At 39.9% G+C, this 20883-nt stretch overlaps 1 protein-coding gene across 1 annotated transcript in view; it reads left to right on the top strand.

Annotated features, from left to right (window-relative positions):
- Window positions 1-1753: 1753 nt before the first annotated feature.
- Window positions 1754-20883, top strand: part of waca (WW domain containing adaptor with coiled-coil a) — a 30084-nt gene continuing 10954 nt past the window's right edge. Inside the window, exons 1-7 of the mRNA XM_038275172.1 lie at window positions 1754-1968; window positions 2168-2198; window positions 3005-3197; window positions 12554-12645; window positions 13108-13223; window positions 13307-13422; window positions 19904-20158. Coding sequence (XP_038131100.1) covers window positions 1928-1968; window positions 2168-2198; window positions 3005-3197; window positions 12554-12645; window positions 13108-13223; window positions 13307-13422; window positions 19904-20158 — 844 coding nt within the window. The 5' untranslated portion in view covers window positions 1754-1927. The remainder of the gene's footprint in view (window positions 1969-2167; window positions 2199-3004; window positions 3198-12553; window positions 12646-13107; window positions 13224-13306; window positions 13423-19903; window positions 20159-20883) is intronic.

The raw sequence follows: 20883 nt of genomic DNA on the forward strand, positions 1-20883 counted from the left end.
AAGTCTAAGACTTAGTTAAAAGAGCATTCTTAAATGTAATGGAGCAATTTCATTTGTTTTTTTCTCACTTTGATGTGTTATTTATACTCATGACACTAAGTGCTAAACATTCAAAAGGATAGCGAAATTCTGTATAACTATTCTTTATAAATTCAGCAACTCAGGCAGACAGACAGACAAATACTACAACTAATAATGATAATATTAATAATAGTAATAGCAACAATAATGATAAAACAATAACATGATAACACTATTAAAAATGAATAAGGGCTGAAATTAACCCTAATTTTATGAAGTATTAAAATGATGAAATATCGCCCCCTAGAGGCCAAACGACAGGAAAGACCAACAGGTGGCCAGGATGATTAAATGAATGGAACTGATTGAATTAAGTTATCTTTTTCTCTTTGGCCGCACTGCAGTGGTCCTCTGGCTTTGTTAGAGAGCGAAAAAAATCTGTGCTTTTGTGAATGCGCTGACAATAGATGTCCCCCTCCATTCACGATCCTGTGTTGGTGCACTGCGAACCAAAATGCTGAGGCACTTGGGTCTTTTGTCCTCAGCTTTGAATACGATGTGAGATACATTGTTTGTTAACAATGGGAAGCAGGCAAGCAGCCCTTGTGTGACACTTATCCATTCTGAACCGAGTCAAATATCTGTGTATAGATATACTGATGCATGAAAACATAGAGCATTATCACAGAGACAGGCATACTGTAACCTTCTGCATGTTTGCGATTAAAAAGAAATTGCCACATACCCAAAACAAAGTACTGTGGAGGACAGTACCAGCACAAATTCAGGAATAACAAAAAAAAAAAAAACTCATGCAATACAGCTACTACAAAAAAAAAAAAAAAAAAAAAAAAAAATCAGATGGGGGCTGATTTCATACACAATTCCCCTACAACACTAGAAGCTCAATATTGCAATAACGTTTTCAGTTACAATCTTTGTAAATGCAGCTTTATTATTGCAGAAGAAGTCGTATATAGTTTAATAAACACCATCAACAACAAATTAGAGCCAGTGGGAGTATTAGGGAGGGGCCACATTAAAGCTCAATATGGTCTTCTTTAGTTAATAAATCAAGTTTACTTAAAGATTTTTCTAAAATAAAGAATAATTTTCTAAAATAGTACAGTTATTTGTATGATTATTAGTCTGAATAAACACCAAATTAATAAAAAAATAAATTAAAGATGAAATGTGCCTGTAATAAGAAAACTCCACCAGTAGATGTCACCAGTGGAAAAGCTCACTCCCTGCCTCATTCACAAAACAGAAACCGACTGTTTTCGACTTTTTTTTTCCTAAAACCTGGATTGTATTCTTTCTCAAATTAATGGTGGGATGGAAAATAAATAACATGATACTCTACTGATTTACACTTTTTAAATTCATCGTCATGTTTTGTAAGAAGTAGGCTACATGTTTGCATCACAGGAGTTGCAGCAACAAGGTTGCCAGGTTTGCTCATAATTTACGTCTGGGTTATTTCTAAAGTATTTCTATTTAGACTCTTTTTATTTATCTGTCTGATCATGTTTTCCCTTTATGATTTTTAGTATAGATTATTTACGGTTGTAATACAAAAACCTTACAATACAATAACGTTACTGCGAGGATTGAATTGGATAAAAGGAATACCTAAATTTGTAACGGTGTTGCGTGGCATTCTGAACGGGTCTCTTTCTCCGATGTGGCAACCCGGCTGACTGCTGAGCCGCTGTGTTCCGCTGCTATCTGGCTGAGCTGTGTTTTCAGATTGGGAGCTGGACTGAGGGGAGGGCGCTCTTCAGACCAGCGCTCCCGATAGCATTGCTATAACTGACGATTTCAGGTCGTCGAATTTCAAGGAACACATAGCGCCATTATCAAGTCTTTCACATCCCACTCTAAGCACACTAACACGGCATTGATGGTAATGTATGCAAGGAAACAACCGAGACTCGGCGATGGGTAAACATTCTTTTCTCACGTTACTTATTCAGATTTTTTCCCCCTTTTCCTCGTAGCTACGCGTAGACTATCCGCCATTTTTGCCGAAACCAAAATAAGTGTTTAGAAACTTTAAAGGTGCTGCTTCAGCAGCATTGCAAAGTCGTTTATTTTCGACAGTGGCACTGAATGTTTCTCACACACTGTTTTCTATTTTCAGGTGCGACCGAAGAGATTCTCAGCCCTATCAGGTACTTATTAGCTAGCCGTAGCCTGTTAGCCTGCTAGCAGCAAATAAGATTAAAATGGACACTCTAGCTCAGGCTGATAGAAAGCACAGGCCTCAGTGCGGAAAATAACACGAAAAGTAGTGGATAACCTACACGAAAATGTAGATATAGCATAGCAAATATCCACAACATAAACATTTAAATGTTGATACAACATATAGCGACACAAATGTATCGAAAGAAGCGGTTTAGAGAAACGACAGAGGGAGTTTCCAGTGCAGATCGAAGCTAACGATAGCTAGCTACAGTTAGCCTTCTTTGCTAGCCGCTCCGATTAGGGCCCGAGCTCAATCTGTCATTTTAAGGATAAAGTCATCTTATCTTTTAACTCAACTGTCGTCCATATGTCTGTATAAGGCCGCCACTTATTTTAACTGAATAAAACCATAAACTTATTATTGGACAGCAGAGGCAGGTAGCCGTCTGTGTTTGGATATGTTGTTTACCTTATGTAATTAACTGAACGTAATTATCACTACTCTATCATTTTAAATGCTGAGTGGATATAAACTTGGTAATAGATTATGAGGTTTATGAGCAATTTTTGCAGAAAATTAAAGTGAGTTGGGGTCTGAGTGGGAAAAGCAGAAAAAAAGATATAATTGATGGCACAAAATTGGTGATTATTGAACCTTTTTTTATATTAGCAACCTATTTGTCTGTAAAGACAGTTAAATGTATATATTAGTTTGATCCAATACTTTCTCTAGACTAAAATCAACTTTTCTAACTAGATGATGCTAAGTTCCTTGTTTTGGTGCTTCCAGACTCTCAAATATTCATCCAAAAGCCATCCAGGAGGGGAACATCGGCGCGAAAAGACGCGCGACCCTGCAGATGTCACTCCTCCTTGCAAGGTGCTCAGGAGGTCTGACAGCCCGGAGAACAAACACGGGGACAGCGCAGGCCACGGCAGAGCAAAGGCTGTCCACACGCACCGCGTCAGAGAAAGGGATGGAGGTGAGGTGGCTGCAGTTAAAGAGCGACAGACTCGTGCAACGAGATGAAGGGATTTCTCTTTGTTTTTTGATGTTGGAAAAAAAAAACCTTTGTGGTCATTTGAATAGTGTGAAAGTAAAGCGTTTTTTAATAAGTTTTGCAACAGATTTCCATTTTGAGAAAAAAGGTTTTAGTTATTAGGAGATATTCTGATTCCAGCAGAAGGGTTATGACATTCATCCCAGCTAGGCTTTTTCACTATTATTTAGTAAAACCTGTAACCCAAAGCAGAAGTAATTGGTAGTAGGGACATAATTAATGTTTGAGTTAACCCAGGTTTTCAATTGGGCACCTTGTGGGGTTCACAAATGGCTGTAATTTAAAGCAGGCATCACCAAAGTCGGTCCTCGAGGGCCGTTGTCCTGCAGGTTTGAGAGGTTTCCCTGCTTTAGCACAGCTGATTATGTTGATTCCTGTTGAACAAAGGCCTGTTCAGCTGTGCAGGAGCAGGGAAATCTCTAAAACCTGCAGGACTCGAGGACAGACAAGTTTCATTTGAACGTTTTTGCACGCTCTTCATTCAAAAATAAGTTAGAGCAGCTCTGATGACTCAGAGAGATGGATATGTGACTGCAGTCAAGACAGTAAAAAACAGGCAAGATGTGTACCTGGAGGTACGACTAAATATACAAAATGCAGAAAAATAAACCTGGAAAGTGTATAGAAGTTGAATGTTCTGCTATGCAAACCATCTGGGACCTACAGGTTTGGCTGTTTTGTCAATTTCTTTTTTCCTAAGATGCTGCACACAGTTTGCAAAAAGATACCCACTTAATCATTGCATCCTCACCTTTGGAGCACAGCAGAACAGTTATGCTGCTCTGCAATGAAGCGCAGCTAACATAATTTAATCAGAAAGTAAAATTTTGAGTTCTACTAATCCAATATTTATATAAGATCTTAAACCGTGCGTACACGGTGCGATTTTTTTCAATCATTGCACGCATCTGCTGCTCACACTGTACGACTAAGCTCACTATAGTGAACCGCGCTGCCTTGGCAATTTGTGCAATTTTGTGCTGAAAGTCCTAGTAAGAAAGGGTGACCACGTATTTAAAAAAAAAAAAAAAGACGTGGCTGAGCAAACATGGCTGCTGCGGTCTGCCAATTTTGCAGACGGAACTGCATCTCACTCTTTGCATCCCTGCCATGTTGCCGTGTTTAGATCTGAGAGGAAGAATAAAAAGAAGAATCCTTCTTTGCGCATGCGTCCTAAGGGATTTGCCCACAAACTCACGATTCCTGATCGGCAGGTGGTCATGAGAGGCTGATCGCTGCTCGTAACCCCCTGTACGCTACACCACTCACGACTCACAATCAGGCTGAAAGTCGGCCCGATCGAAAAATGCTGAAAATCACACAGTGTCAGATTTAATCTATCAGCCAAATAGAAATAACATTGGAATATATCAGCCTGCATTAAAAGTCTCAGATCTAAGCTAGTTGATAGGAATGTCCTGCTTCTCTTTAAAGTTTCTATAACTTATTTAAAAAAAAAAATAAATGGATCAGTTGTCCTCATGTCTAATTTTGTTGACTGTCTTTGAGTAATATCACTTTATCGGTCCTTTTCTTACACTACAAAATGAGTAATAAAAGTAGAATTCAGGGTGATATTGTATCAGGTTCATATCAGTATTAGTTAATCCTGAAAGCTGATGTTGTTTTAGGACTTAAACATTTTAGCTTAGACCAAAATTAATATTAGATCATGTGTTTAGAAGTTAATAGGTTGTTGTGTGTCAAAGTCTGTCTAACTAGGAAACTTTTCATTACAGCATTAGTTTCGTATACTCACTCTAGAGAGAGTTCTTTTTTTTCTTTCTTTTTTCACCCATTTAGTTTTAGTTGACATCTGCAAAGGAAAATGGAATCTAAAACTTTAGACTGACAAAGCTTAGCTTTAAGTTTAGATCTACACGTTATTCATTCTGATCAAATCTGTTCGGCTTCAGAACCTTCTGACCGGATTGGACAAAGCGACACCTTGTGTCCGCCTACCAAGGTTTGTTTTTAGCCAATCACGCTAACAAATGAAATGGTATCAGACGCCATGAGAAACCACAACAACTTTTCCACTCTTGCTGTTCTTTTAAAGATGATGTATTGGCTTCTGACAAAACAGAGGCGATGACAGCAGCCAAGTGTGCATCCTCCTGCTCTGCCATGTTTGGATTTGGATTTGCCAACTCTTGCCTTCATAACAGCAATATGCTCTGCCTTAAACCATGATACTGTAGTGCGATTGAACAACCTGTTACCTGTGTCATCAAGTCTTGAACTGTTGAAGCAGAAAGTGATGGATTATCCTGTATTTGTGAATGCACACATGCCGCAAGAATGCAGCTTGCAGGCATTGTAATGTGGACAAGGATTTATAAGAAAAACTATCATCATCATATGCTGGAGGATTGGCATCGGTTATTTGTGTAGGGGTTACTTACAGAATTCGTTCTGATGGACAAACCGAATGGCAGCTAAACTATGTTTCATCCCTCTGAGATGCGGAGAGCTTTGAGAAGATAAATCCACTGTTTCCTCATGTTTATAGTGATGGCGTCCATAGAAGAAACGGCGATGGCCTGAGGCTCTTTGTCACAGCAGTTTGTGGTCTGTTACTGGGGTGAAACAAAGCTCAGGCCTCAGCCAAACGGCTGGAACATCATGAAAACATTTTCAAAGTAATTTATAAAGTTCATCAAGTGATCAGTTGATATGTACCCCTAGAAAACGTATAAGCCAGAGTTGTATTAGGTCTGCACGCTGAATGTGAGATCTAATAACATCCAATCAAGATGTTTTCTTATTCCATTCCTATCATAAAGGGTCAATAATGTGCATATTCCAGTAGCAGAAGCAGTGTCATTGTTTAAAGCAGAAAACACAGCTTAAAGGAATATTAGTTACTGAAAGTTTAGCAAATCTGCGGCTGCTGTTCAAACCTTGGTTGTAAATTTCATACTTAGCATCTAGGTGCTAACTGTAGTTTACCTACAGCCGGGCGTACACGGCATGATTTTTTTTTGGCCCTTTAGAGACGGGTTCTCCAGTTGTGCGAGAATTTTTTAAACTGGCTGAGTTTCATCCTCATCGTGCGTCCTGTGTCATGTAGTATAGAGGGGGTAACGAGGGGAGATCAGCCTCTCACGACCAGCTCCCGATGAGCAATCGTAAGGTCGGGAGAAAATCAAACATGTTTGAAGTTCAGTCAGCCATCGTGAGGTGGGCAAATCCTTCTGTTGAGCCAATTTACCAGAACCTCGAGCATGTGCAAAAAAAGGGAGTGGAGGGGAGCGCTGATTTTGACGTGTGGTTTTTGGAGATGTAGTTTGAGCAAGTAAAGCGCTTCAGAGCATCGGCCAGCACGGTTTGAGGGCATGCATTGTAAGCTGTGAACTTTTAAACCCTGCAAGTTTCGTCGTACAGTTTGAGCTGTATCGCACAGTGTAGCCCGCCTTAAGAGAGTCAACAGTGAAGGGAGGCTGAACTCCTTTGCTATTGGTGATCAGTTAAAGGCAAAACGTGGCAGCAGCTAAAGAAATCTCCACTTTTTACTTGTATTCGCTTCATTTTCTGAGAGGATGAAGCTGTGCAGCAATTATATTTTGATCAAATAGAGGAAAAGTAAAACATACATTTTTCTTTGGTTTAAGCAGGAATGTTTTGGTTATATTAATTTTCTCTTTCCTGTAGTTTATATAAAACAATTAAAATGTTTCAGGCATAAGCAGTGAAAACAGATAAAAGACCAAATGGAAAATTCTAATCTTAAAGCCTTTTACTTTGTGAAAGCAGCTTTTGAAACTTACTGATGTCAGTATCTATCAGTTCGGTGTGTCTCAGTCCTGCTACTTGGGGCGCACTGACATGTATGTTTTTGGTGTTTCTCTGCTGCCACACACCTGCCTTAATGGGCGTGTGATAAACAGGATTCTTCCTCACTTAAAGAGTGACGAGGCAATGCTAGCATACAGTTTGAAGCTGGAGCAGAGAGTCCTCTAAAACGTCAAGGCCAGTTGTCGGCGGCGACCATCCTACAGTGTCTTTAATGCACCTGGATCAGATGAATGGGATATTGCCAGGCTTCTGCAGAGCTGAATGCGAGCTGATAAGTCCTTTCAGTCGTTCAATTGAGTCAAACCTGTTGGAGAAGGAATGCATAGTAGCCCCCGAACCATGGATTCTGATGTAACTGCATTAGATTATAAAGCAGTTTAAGCTTTAAACTATTGCGGGGTTTTGTTTTTAAATGGCAAATAATGGATCTGGTCTAGATTTTTAGATATTATGAGAGCCAGGAGTAGGGATCTGTGTGAAAGATGTTCCAGCCTGCTGATTTGTGAGAAACTGGAGCGAGTTGCCTGAAGCTATTCAGAGTGAGACGTAGGGCTGGGTATCGTTTGAATCAAAATATTTTGGCTCCTATAAATTTCTTTCAAGAAAAAGGATTATAAAAGTTTACATGTTATAAATGAGTTGGCTAACTCAGTTCTGTCTGGTTGAAATAGTCTAAACCAGAGGTCACGGATTAGTCGACCGCGGCCCGAATCCGGATCCACCCGCTGGCTAATCCGAACCCAACCTGGTTTAAAACATTTATAAATTACTGCACGTTGTCCGACGGCAGTGTCTTATTTCACTTGCACTGCTTCTTCTGTTTGTACGATAAAGCCGTCCAGAGCGGCCGGCACCAGGCTAAACGTGATCCAAATTAGCCAATGAGCTGTCAGTCTGGGTTGCTGCTGCTGCTGCTACTTTTAGACACTGCAGGCAAACCTGTGGCAAGCCGGAAAGAAAGTGTGGACTGCTGGAACAACTGGTGACAGAAAAGTGAAATAGTGTGCTGAAAGATTAGGGCTGGGCGATATAGAAAAAAAAAGCTTATCGATAAAAAAAAAAAATGCATATTGATCGATATCGATAATTAATGAAAAAATTTGAAACCATATTTTATGTGCAGCTCTGCCTTGACATTTTATGATATTGCTAAATGATTTAATTATAATAAATAACACAAACACAGACTTCTAATTAAATCTTTATTTAACCAAATTTTTTAACCATAACAGAATTATTTTAAAGAAAAATAACTTAAGAGACCTGAGTTGTGTTATTAAATACTGACAAAGAATAAACTAAGGTGACCAGAAAAGTGACCAAAATAAATATAACAAATAACTAAATTGACCTTCATGTGCTCTGTGTTGTGGTTTGAGAGGGCGGCGCTTTGTGACGGCGTGCCTGGGTCTGCGATTGTGATTGGTTGGGAGGAAGTAGTGACTAGCATAAACCTACATGCTAGGCTACAATGAGAAGGAAGGAAAACTGCGTTTCTTTATCGAACTTTTATCAACGCTCTTTTTTTATATTGCGCCACACGTCTATCGATCGATATATATCGGTATTGAATTATCGCCCAGCCCTAATTTAGACCCCACTGATTTGTAATTGATTACCCGTAGTCTAAACTTTTCTATAAAATTGAATTCCTTAAACATCTAACGTTGTGTGAACCTTACTGTCAACCCTATAAACTCTATTATAATCTCGTGAATTTTCTTTTTCACATGGAGCTTTCTTTTTAAAGACAGAATTAAAGCACATTTACCTATATCCAGTATCAGATGTTGGAGGTTTTTATGTTTTCTAAGGCAATTTCATTTTTATATTTAACATATTCTGGCTTTGGTTCTAGGCTGAGTGCTGCAGGATGGCATCCTGACTGAGTTTATAGCCTTAGCATAGTTTACGGCAACTAACTTTTGAGATGGAATCTCTGAGCCAGAGCTCAGTATCTGTAGTCGTTCAGCACCAATGGATCTGTTTTGAAAATGGCTGTGGAATAGCTGACAAAAAAAAATAACAGTCTAGGTGGATTAAAGTTCTGTAAAAGTTAGTCTGGTCTCATTGCTGAGAATCTCTGTACTTTTTAAAATTCAAATTATGATGAGGCTTTGGATTTTATAGTAGCAGCAGGTAGGCTTGGGTTACAAAAGTTTAATTTGGCTACTTTAATCTTTGTAATATGATCATATTTCCTGCTATCTACTTTCCATTGCTGCAGTCCGATTGAACTGCTTACATCTTCTAGAGAATAGTTTCCTTTTAAACTGTTCCTTACGTCTCTGTTCCCTTTGACTTCATTAATAAACACCTTCAAATCAGCTAACATTGAATCTGCTTCAGTCAGTAACAGCAGCCACAAGAAAAGTATTATTAAAGTGTGTTAGTGCTTAGATAAGTCATTATTCAGTTACATTCTTAATACTAAAGTTGCACATTTTTTCATACCTGGGCATCTCTCTTTGATAAAATTATACTGCAGGACTTTAGAGCCAATCTATATGTGGCCTAACGCCATCTGAGAGCACTCTGTTCAGACAGCAAGATAACGGTGCTGAATTTTTTATTTTCTTCCCAATCCTTTCCTTCCAACAGGTCTTGATAATGAGGGTGGCTCTGTTGATATTCTTGTAAAATAATCCTGCTATGGGTGGTGTGCAAATCAGGGAAAGCAACATGTAGGATTGTTCTTGCCCCATGACCATGTGTGTGTTGCTCCCAGAGAGTAGACAAGGATGCAACCAGTTAGATAGGATGTGTAGTCAATCGGTCTCACCTGAGACACCGTTCATATTGTCTCTACTCCTTTATTTCAGTTCACTTTATTTATATAGCACCAATTCACAACACTTGTCATTCCAAGGCACTTTACAGTTCAACCAGATCATCCAGTCAGATTGATTCAAAGTTTTCTATCTAAGGAAAACCAGTTGATTGCATCGACTCATTGATTCGAATACAATCCCTCACACTAAGCATGCTTGTAGCGACAGTAGAGAGGAAAAACTCCCTTTTAACAGGAAGAAATCTCAAGCATAACCAGGCTCGGTGTGAGCGGCCATCTGCTGAGGCCGACTGGGGTTCAAGGAGACAGAAGCAGAGATACGAAAAGCAGCTGTAAATGGAGGCACACGGCCAGGCAGACGAGCTTCAAGCCAGCTCTCATGCCAGATGATGAAGAGAGCACATCCAGGCAGTCACAGTCAGAAAAACAGGACCACACTGAAAAACAGGCCGATCTCCAACATTTATAAACAAAGGTGTCGATGGCAGCAGCACAGCTGATATTTCTCTCCAGGATGGAGTCATAGCCAAACAGGAACAGACCAGATGAAGCTACTATGAGAAAAAGCAGAGTGAGCAGAACGTTAGAGATCGAACTAACAGATTCTGCAGAGTGGGAGTATAGAGATAGTTAAGGTCTAAATCAGGGGGTCTTTAATGTCTTTTCCTACTGTCATCAAAATGGGTCCAACAAGTATCTCCACTGCTTCTCCTTCGTTAGTCACGTCTATCTGCTCTGAACTCTGTTCTTGTTCTCGAGAACTTTGCACAATGTTCTTTCTGTCTGACATTGGAGTTTTCCTGAATAGGTTTCTTGTCCTCACCATGTAGCTTTACATTACACACTGTAGGAGAACATTGATTGATTCCTCTCGGTTTGCATAATATAAATGACATGGTAGTAACAAATGTTAAGTCTGTTTAAACAAAATACATTTTTTAACAAATGAATCTGCCTTGTGTCATGGCAGATTTCAAAACATGGGCCTGCTGATGCATTGGTCTGTCTACTAAAGCAGACTTTAGATGTGGAGTGAAGTTTCAACCATTATTATTGAAAATTTTAAATTTGATTCAGTTGGAAAAAAGGAGTTTATTGTAGCTTTATTCTTATTGGTTGTAAGACTGGCATTTCTTTCAATTGTCAGTTTTCTCTTGTATCAGGAATATTTTTCCATAACATGGACTATATATATAATTTTTTTTTACACTGTTAAGTAAAAATAACCCCCCAAAAACCTACTTCATATTTTAACACTTTAAAATGGCTCGATGTAATCAGCGGGTTTTCCTCAGAAAACTTAAATCTCTGTATGATCTGATTGAATTCATGTCTTGTGAATTTGCCCTATAATACTGAATTGAATATATTTGCTGGCTGTATAAAATCTAGACTGAATAAACTAGGAATGTGTTCTTAGCCGTTATTCAACTTTAATACATTTATAAAGTGTAACAGGAAAAAACAGGAGCCATTAAGTTACTGAATAAAAAAAAGTGAATAAATGTATAGAGATGTAGAAGTATCATTTGAACTGCTAGGCTAAGTTCGCACTGCAGCCTGAAGTGACACAAATCCTATTTATTTTGCCCATGTACGATCTGTATCTGATCTTTTCATGGCAGCCGAAACAACACAGATCTGATGTTTTCCAATGCGACCCAGGCCACTCGGCTGTGTGGTCCTGAATCCGATGTAAATCTTTTTCAAATACGTCCTGTGTGAACGAACAGTTGCATTCAGCCGACCTGAACGTCGTCAATACTCAACAAAGGTCGCTATTTTACGTTTTGCTCCGTAGAAGCAAGAGAAAAAAAACAACCATGGCTGACAATGAAGCATAGAGCTGCCGGGTTTTTTTTGTTTTTTTTTTACCATCTTGAAAATATTTAGTTTTTAAGGTTGGGAAAGATTGTTAGAAAGATTGTTAATTTAGACGTTCATAAACTGTTTCAGAGGAGTGATCATAGCGCTCTGTATCATGAGCGATCTGTCTGTCTCTCTGCCAGCTCCCAGATCAGCTTCTCTGATTGGTATAAGCGGCGCGTCGAGCAGCAAAAGTTCAATTTTTCCATCTCGAGCAGCAGCGCGTTTGCGTTGCGTCGCGTCGCTCGCGTCAGATGCTTGAACACTCCCGACGCACTGCTTCAGCTGCTCAGACGTGCTGCGGGACCTTTTGCTGCGCCTTGACGCACGTCAACCATTGACTTTGCATGTGAACTCGCTGCGTCCGGTGTGAACGCAGCATTAAAACTTTGCTCCATAAACTGCTTTAACTCATTAATGCCTTCACCTTCTACTGTGCTAATTGCTAGCATGTCTTTTTCTATCCTTACCTTGAGAGCACAGCAGGGAAATTACGCCACTTCTCCATGCAGCACAGCTATTTAGGCGATAATTTACAAAGTTTATAGTGTTTACTAACAGAACCACATAAAGTTAATTCTATATAATGCCATTAGATGCTGTAAATATTCTTGGACGGGTCTCCTTCCAATCATGCTTCCACTGTAATATTTTTTTGTTTCAAATAAGCATTGTGTGGAGCTCCCTATAATACAGTGGAACAAATTTTTACCTAATAAACCAGTAATCAACAATAAGTCGATTATTTATCCGTTTTCGTCTCTAGTCGCTTTACACTTTCGTTTAATCTGATAATTCATGAAGTTTTTTTTTTTTCTTACAGGACCCAGTTATTCTCCACAAGAAAATTCCCACAACCACAGTTCCCTCCATAGCTCCAACTCTCATTCTAACCCCCACAAGACCTCAGACACGGTACGTATTGTTTCTGCTAAAGCTTTGAAGCTAATGCTGTCATAGTCCCGGATTTGGGGCAGTAAACACTTCTACTGCAGAGTTTTATACAAATATTTCCCTTTCAGCAGTTTGCAGTAATATAAGACGTATTTGAATTGATTCTATCAACCTCAAAAAAAAAAAAAACTCTCAGTGACGTCTTTATTGGTTGGACATGTTTGCTTGTACTAACTTCCCTGCTGGAAAACAATATGATGAACAGCAGTAACAGAAACTTTTTTTGTGAATCTGTATCACAAGTTCTTCAGCATCTAACATTAATTTCTAAGCTCATAGCCCAACCAGAGCCCACTGCTTTTATCCATGCATCTGTGTGCATTTCACATCGGATTACAACCTCTTGCATCAGGCTCTCAACATGAGCGCTTGTCTTTTATTATTACTGGTACCCTACACTGCTAACTGCGTTTCTCACCTCAGCCTTACGAGCCTGGAGACGACTGGTCCGAGCACATCAGCTCCTCTGGGAAGAAATACTACTACAACTGCAGGACAGAGGTGTCCCAGTGGGAGAAGCCCAAAGAATGGCTGGAGAGGTAATGCTGGACTTTATAGATTTGATTTGGCGCACAACTGTTAAGACGCGGAGGGCTCACAGGAGTTGTTTTGCATTTGGCAGAGAACAGAGGCAAAAGGAGGCGACAAAGACCGCTGTTGTCAACAGTTTCCCCAAAGACAGGGACTACAGAAGGGAGGCCATGCAAGCAACAGCAGCCCCAGGCTTTGCTGGATCTAGTAAGTGTTACATATAAGCTCAACAGTGACGAGCTGCGGGCTTTCATCTCTTTCTCTGGCTCACAGATGCTCTGTTCGTTTGGTCTTTTGTTGAAGATGGTTAGCTTTGGAAGCTCAAAGGATGACATGTTCTAATCGGGACAACAGACAGACTATGAGGCTTTTCTAAAGTCACAATAGCTGTGAGCGAACACATCCAGGCCCTGGCCCTGCTTTATCCAACTCACATCTTTAGGGTTTAAAGTTGGAAGAGGTGAAGGTGTGACTTGGAACCAAGCTGCTAGCTTTATCTTAGAGGTTTAGCTTCTGCTTTAATGGCTGTTTGGGTTAGATGTTTCCCTTTGGGTAGAGGCTGATTTTTGATTTAAACAGGGTAACTGGTTTTTAGATTTGATCTTTAAACTTATAAATCTGAGGCGATTTTCCACTGAGGGCATTTTTCCCCATTTGAGAGTGGTAGTTTCCTTGCCTTTTGAACCTAGAAGATGAATAAGGTTAATATTGTCGACTAAATGATGAAAAATAGAAAAACAACAATTTTATTTAACTAAAAAACAATTTCTTTTTAAAAAAACTAAAACTTACTGAAATATATGTGTTGCTGCAGTGGTCTGTACTTATTCGTTTTTTTGGACGTCATCCGCTCGCGCTGGCTACAGTTGATTCATCCCGTCCTCTGAACTGCTGCTAGTTTTCCTCACATGCCTGGAAGATGTCTAGTGCTGCTACCACAGATGATCTCGCTCTTCAAATGGAATTGAACGATTCAGATTAGCTAGAATGAATATAAGGGGTGGAGCGTAGCCTCCTATGGCCCGGGCTGCCTGTCACAACTCCAGTCCGCATGCGGATGACGTCATACACACTCGCTTTGTTTTAAAAAATATAAATATAAAAAATATAACCACGGATGTCTGGGGGGACAGTGATTGGCCTACATGTTATGAATGCTGGCGTACCATAAAGAATAAATTATGAACAGTTTAGTTTGTGCCTTCAACTCATTGCTCATAGGAAGACGTTACTTGGATATAACCTTTAAAATAAGAATTTGGTAGAAAAGGCATATAAAGAATAAAAACAAACACCAAGTTGGGGGAGTGGGGCCTATTGGTTCGGGCATAGAGCCCTGAGGTTATGAGATTGAGCCCCACTGCCACTCTGGATCCCTGAGCAAGACCCTTAACCCCACAGCCCACAGCTCCCCAAGGGGATGGGTTAAATGCAGAGATACATTTCTCCAACGTGAGATCAATAAAGTTCAATTTTATTTATTTATTTTTTTAATGGAATAAAATGAGAAATTGGTGATGTATTAAAACTAGGGGTGTAAATCACATCCATCATGGCGATTCGATTCAGTATCGATTTCCTGACCCAACGATTTGATTATTTTCGATACTTAAGAATACACCACGATACGATTCGATTCGATTAATCGGTTAATTATTATTATTTATTTATTTATTTTTTTTTTTTTTTTTTTTTTACACCTTACAGGCTAAACAAAGTTTCAAGTTTGAAATAAATCAATGAAAGCTGTAATATCATTATGCATTTTCTTTAGAAACAACAGCAAATAACAGAAGTAGAAAAGTTGCATAAAAAAATACTGCACAATATCAGTGTAATGAGTTCAATGCAATACCTCGGCTCCAGAGAAACTGTCCAACATATTTTTTTTAGAATGTAATAAATATATTCAGGAAAGAGAGATGTTGCTTAGAGAGTTAGACAGGAATAAAAATAAACTACAAATAAGGGAATTGTTTCAAAGGTCATCTGGGGATGTAGTTTTTGGTAGTATTTTTAATTTTCTAAGAAGAACGGGTATTTTAGGGAGAATATAATAGTTTGTCTGGTCCATACTCCATTCTGGAAGGTGGCGGTAATGCACCTATAAGTTGTTTGCCAACTGCCATTAAAAAAAAGAAGAAGAAGAAAGCTCCAGAGTGTTGCGTCACCGCCCCCTTCGCAGACGCTCCGCTGCTCCTCTCCCAGATTGTAGCTGACCGCAAACAGTGCACCAGACAGGAGGCCGGCTTGTTTTGTTTTTATGACCGAAATTGCCGAAAACAACTCGTGAAGTTTGACCCGCTAGAAGAGCGAGGTGCGCGAGACCGCTGGGAGCCTTTTTCCAGCTGAATCTCCGCTCTTTTTGGCCCTCATGTCCCTCCGTCGTCGGCCCCCACTTCCTCACCGCCTCGGCCGTATCTAGACCCACAGCATGTAGCACAGACCACGCTTCAATACTGAGCATAATTTAAAAATGTCTGTGTGAAGCTTGCTGCAACAAACTGCTGTAAGAGTATAACCAGGAAGCGAGGTAGGAGGGCAAAATAGGTTTAGCGGCACCGCAGCACGGGAGGGAGAATTACGCCCAGGAGTAAATGGATAAAAATAGACCGGAGGGAGAAAAAAAAAACATGAATCGATTATCTTGCGGACGTATCGATGCATCGGATCGTCGGCTTTTGGATCGATGCATCGATACAAAACGATTATTATTTACACCCCTAATTAAAACGTACACAGAACCAAACCCTCACTGTTACTGAGAGACTGTTATCGTATAACAAGCCCAGTAGGTTATCTGTCTGCAAATTCTTACTCACCGTCCCGCCACTGGTGTTATGAGTGGACATGATGAGCTGCGATGTTCTGAACTCGTTGGTACAGTCATGTCTTACCAGACCAGAACAAAAGCACTGAGCAGACATGAGGGATCCCTGTTTTAAGTTTGGAGAGCGACGTCCTGTTGTCTGGGGGAGTGAAGATTAATCCGTTCATACAGATTCACACTAACTTTGCTGCAGTGAACCTGAGGCGCTACGCAGTATGCAAATGGCTAGCTGCGGCACATTTAGAAAACCGTACAGTTTGTTTCATGTACGGCGTTGAATTATTGGTAGGAACTCCTCCAGAATAACCTTGGGCTGCATGTCCTTGGGTTCCGAATAATAGAAAACATTGTGCTTTATTACTACAGAGCATTTAAATGTTACCTAAATGCATCATTGTTACATAGATGAAGTGGAAGAATGGGTATTGCAAAGCGCTACAGAGGAGGGTAACTTTTATTGGACCAAGAAAATAACTCATTGAGATTAAAACCTATTTTCAAGAGCAACCTGTCCATGACAGCAGCAAAAATCAGCCAAAAATTAGAAATATGAAACAAGATAGATAAAACTCATTAAACATTAGGACAGTTACAGATGCAAACTGATCCAGCAGCTTTTCTTTAAGATTGATTTGAATTCCCTCATGGTAGCTTTGAATCCTTCTGTGCTTCCAGGATGCTAGGGGAGACAATTTAAAGGCTTTTCAACGCAATTTCAGCTTAAATTTTTGGATCTGCATCCAAATTTAGTCCTGAGAGAGCAGACTGGTGGGTGAACGTTCTAGAAACAGAAGAGCTTAAAGTGACGGGAAATATTTCCACAGCTACTTCTATAAAGACTAACCAGTAACAGTCTGCAAGCTCTTACAGACTGGATACAGTGTGCAGTCATGTCTTCGATGAGATGCTTTAATAGGAGCTAATGGACTGATTATTATGATTCAATGAATGACTGCACATTCCTGCTACGCAACAGGAGGAATATCCAGAAGCAAAGGCTGCACTGTATTCTATAGCCTCAGCTTTACAGCTACAACTCCTGCATTCAGGACAGTTAGCATCCGTTAGCAACCCGTTGTCTGCAGCTGCATCATCCTTGTCTGCTTGAGATGAATAACCCCAATGATTCCAATGATGTTCATATGGGACTGAAAATAAGGAGCATAGAGCACTGGTTGTCTGCTACATACTGCATGAGAACCCAGAACATTTATTCTTGTTTTCATTGTTGCTATAAAAGAAAAAAAAAGGGGCATGTGGTTCGAATCATCTTAGTTCTCGTATATATATTTCCCATATGTTTCAGAACTTATGGACAGCAAAATCTAGTGATGCTTGTAGCTAGTGATTTGACAGGGTTTCATACTGACTAGAGGAACTGATGCAACCTGGCACAAGACAAAAACACTAAATTTAAAATTTAAGCAGTATTTCTATGTTTGTTGGCAGCAGAGTGACTGTTTTTATTGTCCTCCACCTGATGGTAAATATCCCACCATCACTGCTGAGTCATGTTTACGATGTGGGGAAACTTTTTTTTTTCCTTCAACTATTTGGAGGACTTGAGTGGAGGATTTCTGATCCTGTTGTCCCCATTTACCTAATTACCTATTTGTAAGGAATATAGTAATTTATTTATTTCAGGTCAGCATACAGGACTTTGCATGTGTTGATGTTCTGTTAGGGCTTCGCTGTGCTCTGTAGCTAACTGGTTAGCATCCTTTAGCTTTTACTGAGCTGCATGACTTTTTACTTCTTGTTAAAAGGAACCATCCAGTTTATACAAGTAGAATATCAGATGTTTTCTTTGTGCAGTATCCTCTACTCTGAGGAAATTGTTTTTTTTTTTTTTTTTTTTTGATGGACATAAACGGTTAAATTGAAAATTAAGCTGGTAAACATGCTTGGAGCACATTAAACGCATGTGTCAGTTTGCACAGCAGCAATCAGGGTTTTTTCTTTTCTCCAACTGAAAGTTTCTTTTTCACAGATAATGCTTCACTTTCTTAAAAGATGTTCTATAGCTGGCTTACCTTGGATACAGTAGTACTGCAGTGTTACAAAGATTTTTTAATATTTTAACTGGTTTAATCATCCATTTTTGTCAATGAATTGGTATTTGTAAAGTCTCTGGATATTATTTGTTGTGAATTGATGTATAAATACACTAAATGCAGTTAAGATTAGGGGTGGAACGGTTCACAAAATCCACAGTTCGGTTCACGGTTTCGTGGTCACGGTTTTCGGTTTGGTTCGGCATATGTTGATTGTTACACCGAAATCGCATAAAAAATAATGAAAAAATCCCCAAAAAATTGATGAATTGTAATTGTTTTTAATATTGTAGCAGAGCTACGCTGCTTCGCTTCTTCTTCTTGTTTACTACTGGTGGTTGGCTTTGGTCGCAGTACCGCCATCTTCTGCTCTGGATAGTTCACGCTTCGCCTATGAGAAAAAGGAGCAGCGCATGAACCGAACACAACACACGCAAACCAAACGGTTCGGACGGTTTTCATAAACCGTTCCATCCCTAGTTAAGATATGGTTATATTTAGATCCCAGAAGTTGGCATGAGTACCTGCATGAAATGAGAGTGGAAAAAACAGAGTAGAACCACTACAGGGAAAAACACAACACACTAGCAACAAGACAAACAAGTATCAAATACACATCTATATAAAGGTTCAGAGGTCTGTAGCTGCAGCTTAGGTTTTAGAATTCATGTGCATCTGTGGACACCTGTGAACAAGAGATTTATTGTGTCTGTTAAGACCTGAGTCAGAGGAAGCATGTAGATCATGCATGTTCAAAGTCAGTACTCAAGGGCTGTTATCTTTTTTCGTGAGTTTTCACTGTCTCACGGGTTTAACACGGCTGATTCTGATGACTGCAGTTCAGCAAAAGGCTGTTAATCAGTCATCAGTGGAAATGAGCTGTGCTGAAGCAACGAAACCTCTAAAACCTGCAGGACAGCAGCCATCGAGGGCTGACTTTGGACATGCCTGCTGTGGATATTAAGGAGGAGTCCTAGCATGGCCCCATGGGGCACCCCACATGGAATTTCTTTGTTATCTGATGTAAAGTTGCACACTGACAAAAGCAAGTCACTGTGCTTCAAGTAGGATTTAAAGCATTCAGCTGCTGTACCAGAAAGGCTTCCACAGTTTTCTGAAATGAAACTGAGTGATAAGCAGCGTAAAATGCTGCGCTATGGTCCAATGATGCGGACGACTTGACAAGAGCGATCCACTCTACTGTGGTGAGCCTGACTGGAAGACGGCAAAGCTTCTGGTCATTGTTAGGAATACTCATCATTCCTATGCAAATTATTCTGCAAAACTTTTATATCATTGAATCCATATTACTCATTTGCATAGTTAAAAATATAAATATGTAGTGAAAATATTTCCTCTTGCACATGAAGTTTAGTTTAGAGTTGGTTTTAGCTATGAGTTTTCGTTTTGACCCTGATTGTCATTGCAAACCTTCCATAAACCTCCAATGTTTTTAACTCTAGTATCATTAAAGATTATACATTTTGTGGTGTTTGTTGTTGAAGAATATAACAAATGGAGTTTAAAATGTCTCCATGTTTCTGTACAGTATGATTTTTATGCATCATAAACCTTCATTTCAGTGTAAAATTCTTCAAATAAAGTCAGTCAGGTTCAATTTACATGTTTGCTAATGTGATTGAGTAGCTGCCGAACTTCTACTAAGGTTTTTTAAACAGGAAAAAAGGTTCCCCCTTTGCTCCTAAAAGATGTTTACACACTTCTGGCTGATTTAACTAAAGTCTGATGCTCTTTAAGTGCAACACGTTTAAGGCTGCAGCTTCTCTCCTTTCTTTGACCACAGAGTCGACTCCGGTGGAGAAGCCCACAGCGACTCTTCCCAGCCAGTCCCAGTCCTCCTCCTCGGCTGCGGGGAGCTTGAACCCTTCATCGGGGCCGCCAGGATCATCCGCCTCCACCGTGCCTGTCTCCCCGGTCCTTCAGTCACCAACCCCCCCGATCCTTCAGGACCCCAATCTGCTTCGCCAGCTCCTCCCAGCACTTCAGACGGCTCTGCAGCTCAACAACGCCAGCGTAGATATGGCAAAAATCAACGAAGGTGAGCAAACATCAGAGAATATGAATCAGTTTATCTGATGCTGTTCTTTGGCCTGCGTCCACGCTCAGATTGCTGCTCAGCTCTTTTGTGTAGCATGAAGTATTCAAGGGATGAAAGGGAGGCAGTGTCTTTGCTCTGAGGAACTGTTTGTTTAATAGGCAGGTGCGTCCATCCGTTCCCCAGGTTCACTGGTGCATTCAGCAGCCATGCTATGAGACCAAGTAAGGCTGCTGCTCTCTGTTTGCCACCATTCGTTAATGTTTGCTTTAATTTGTTGTTTTTGTCATGTAAATGAAGCAAAAAAAGAATAAATATCAGCTTAAAGAATTCGTCCCCCAAAAAAACCTGATAGGTTAAATTCTACTAGAGATAGAAAGATGCATCTTATTGGTATCTGCCTTAAAAAAACAAAAACCCAACTATCTGTTCACCGTTTATTTCTCCTGCAGACACATTGAGCTTAAAGGAGTAGTACACCCAAAACATGATTAGCCTTCATTTTCTACTCACCCCCATGCTGAACAACACTCTGGAGTACTTTTTTGATATCTCAAATGCATCTGGAGATCTGGGAGGCTTCTTGCTGTCTGCTGACATTCAAATAATGGAGGTCTATGGTGACCGAGACAGAGAGGTCCATAAAAGTCCACAAAAAACGTGTCAATATTCCTCCATACTGCTCGTCCAATGTATTCCAAGTGTCCTGAGTGGGTAGCATCCAGAAT

This window comes from Cyprinodon tularosa, unplaced genomic scaffold (assembly GCF_016077235.1).
Source record: "Cyprinodon tularosa strain WSP-4 unplaced genomic scaffold, ASM1607723v1 ctg948, whole genome shotgun sequence".
NCBI lineage: Eukaryota > Metazoa > Chordata > Actinopteri > Cyprinodontiformes > Cyprinodontidae > Cyprinodon > Cyprinodon tularosa.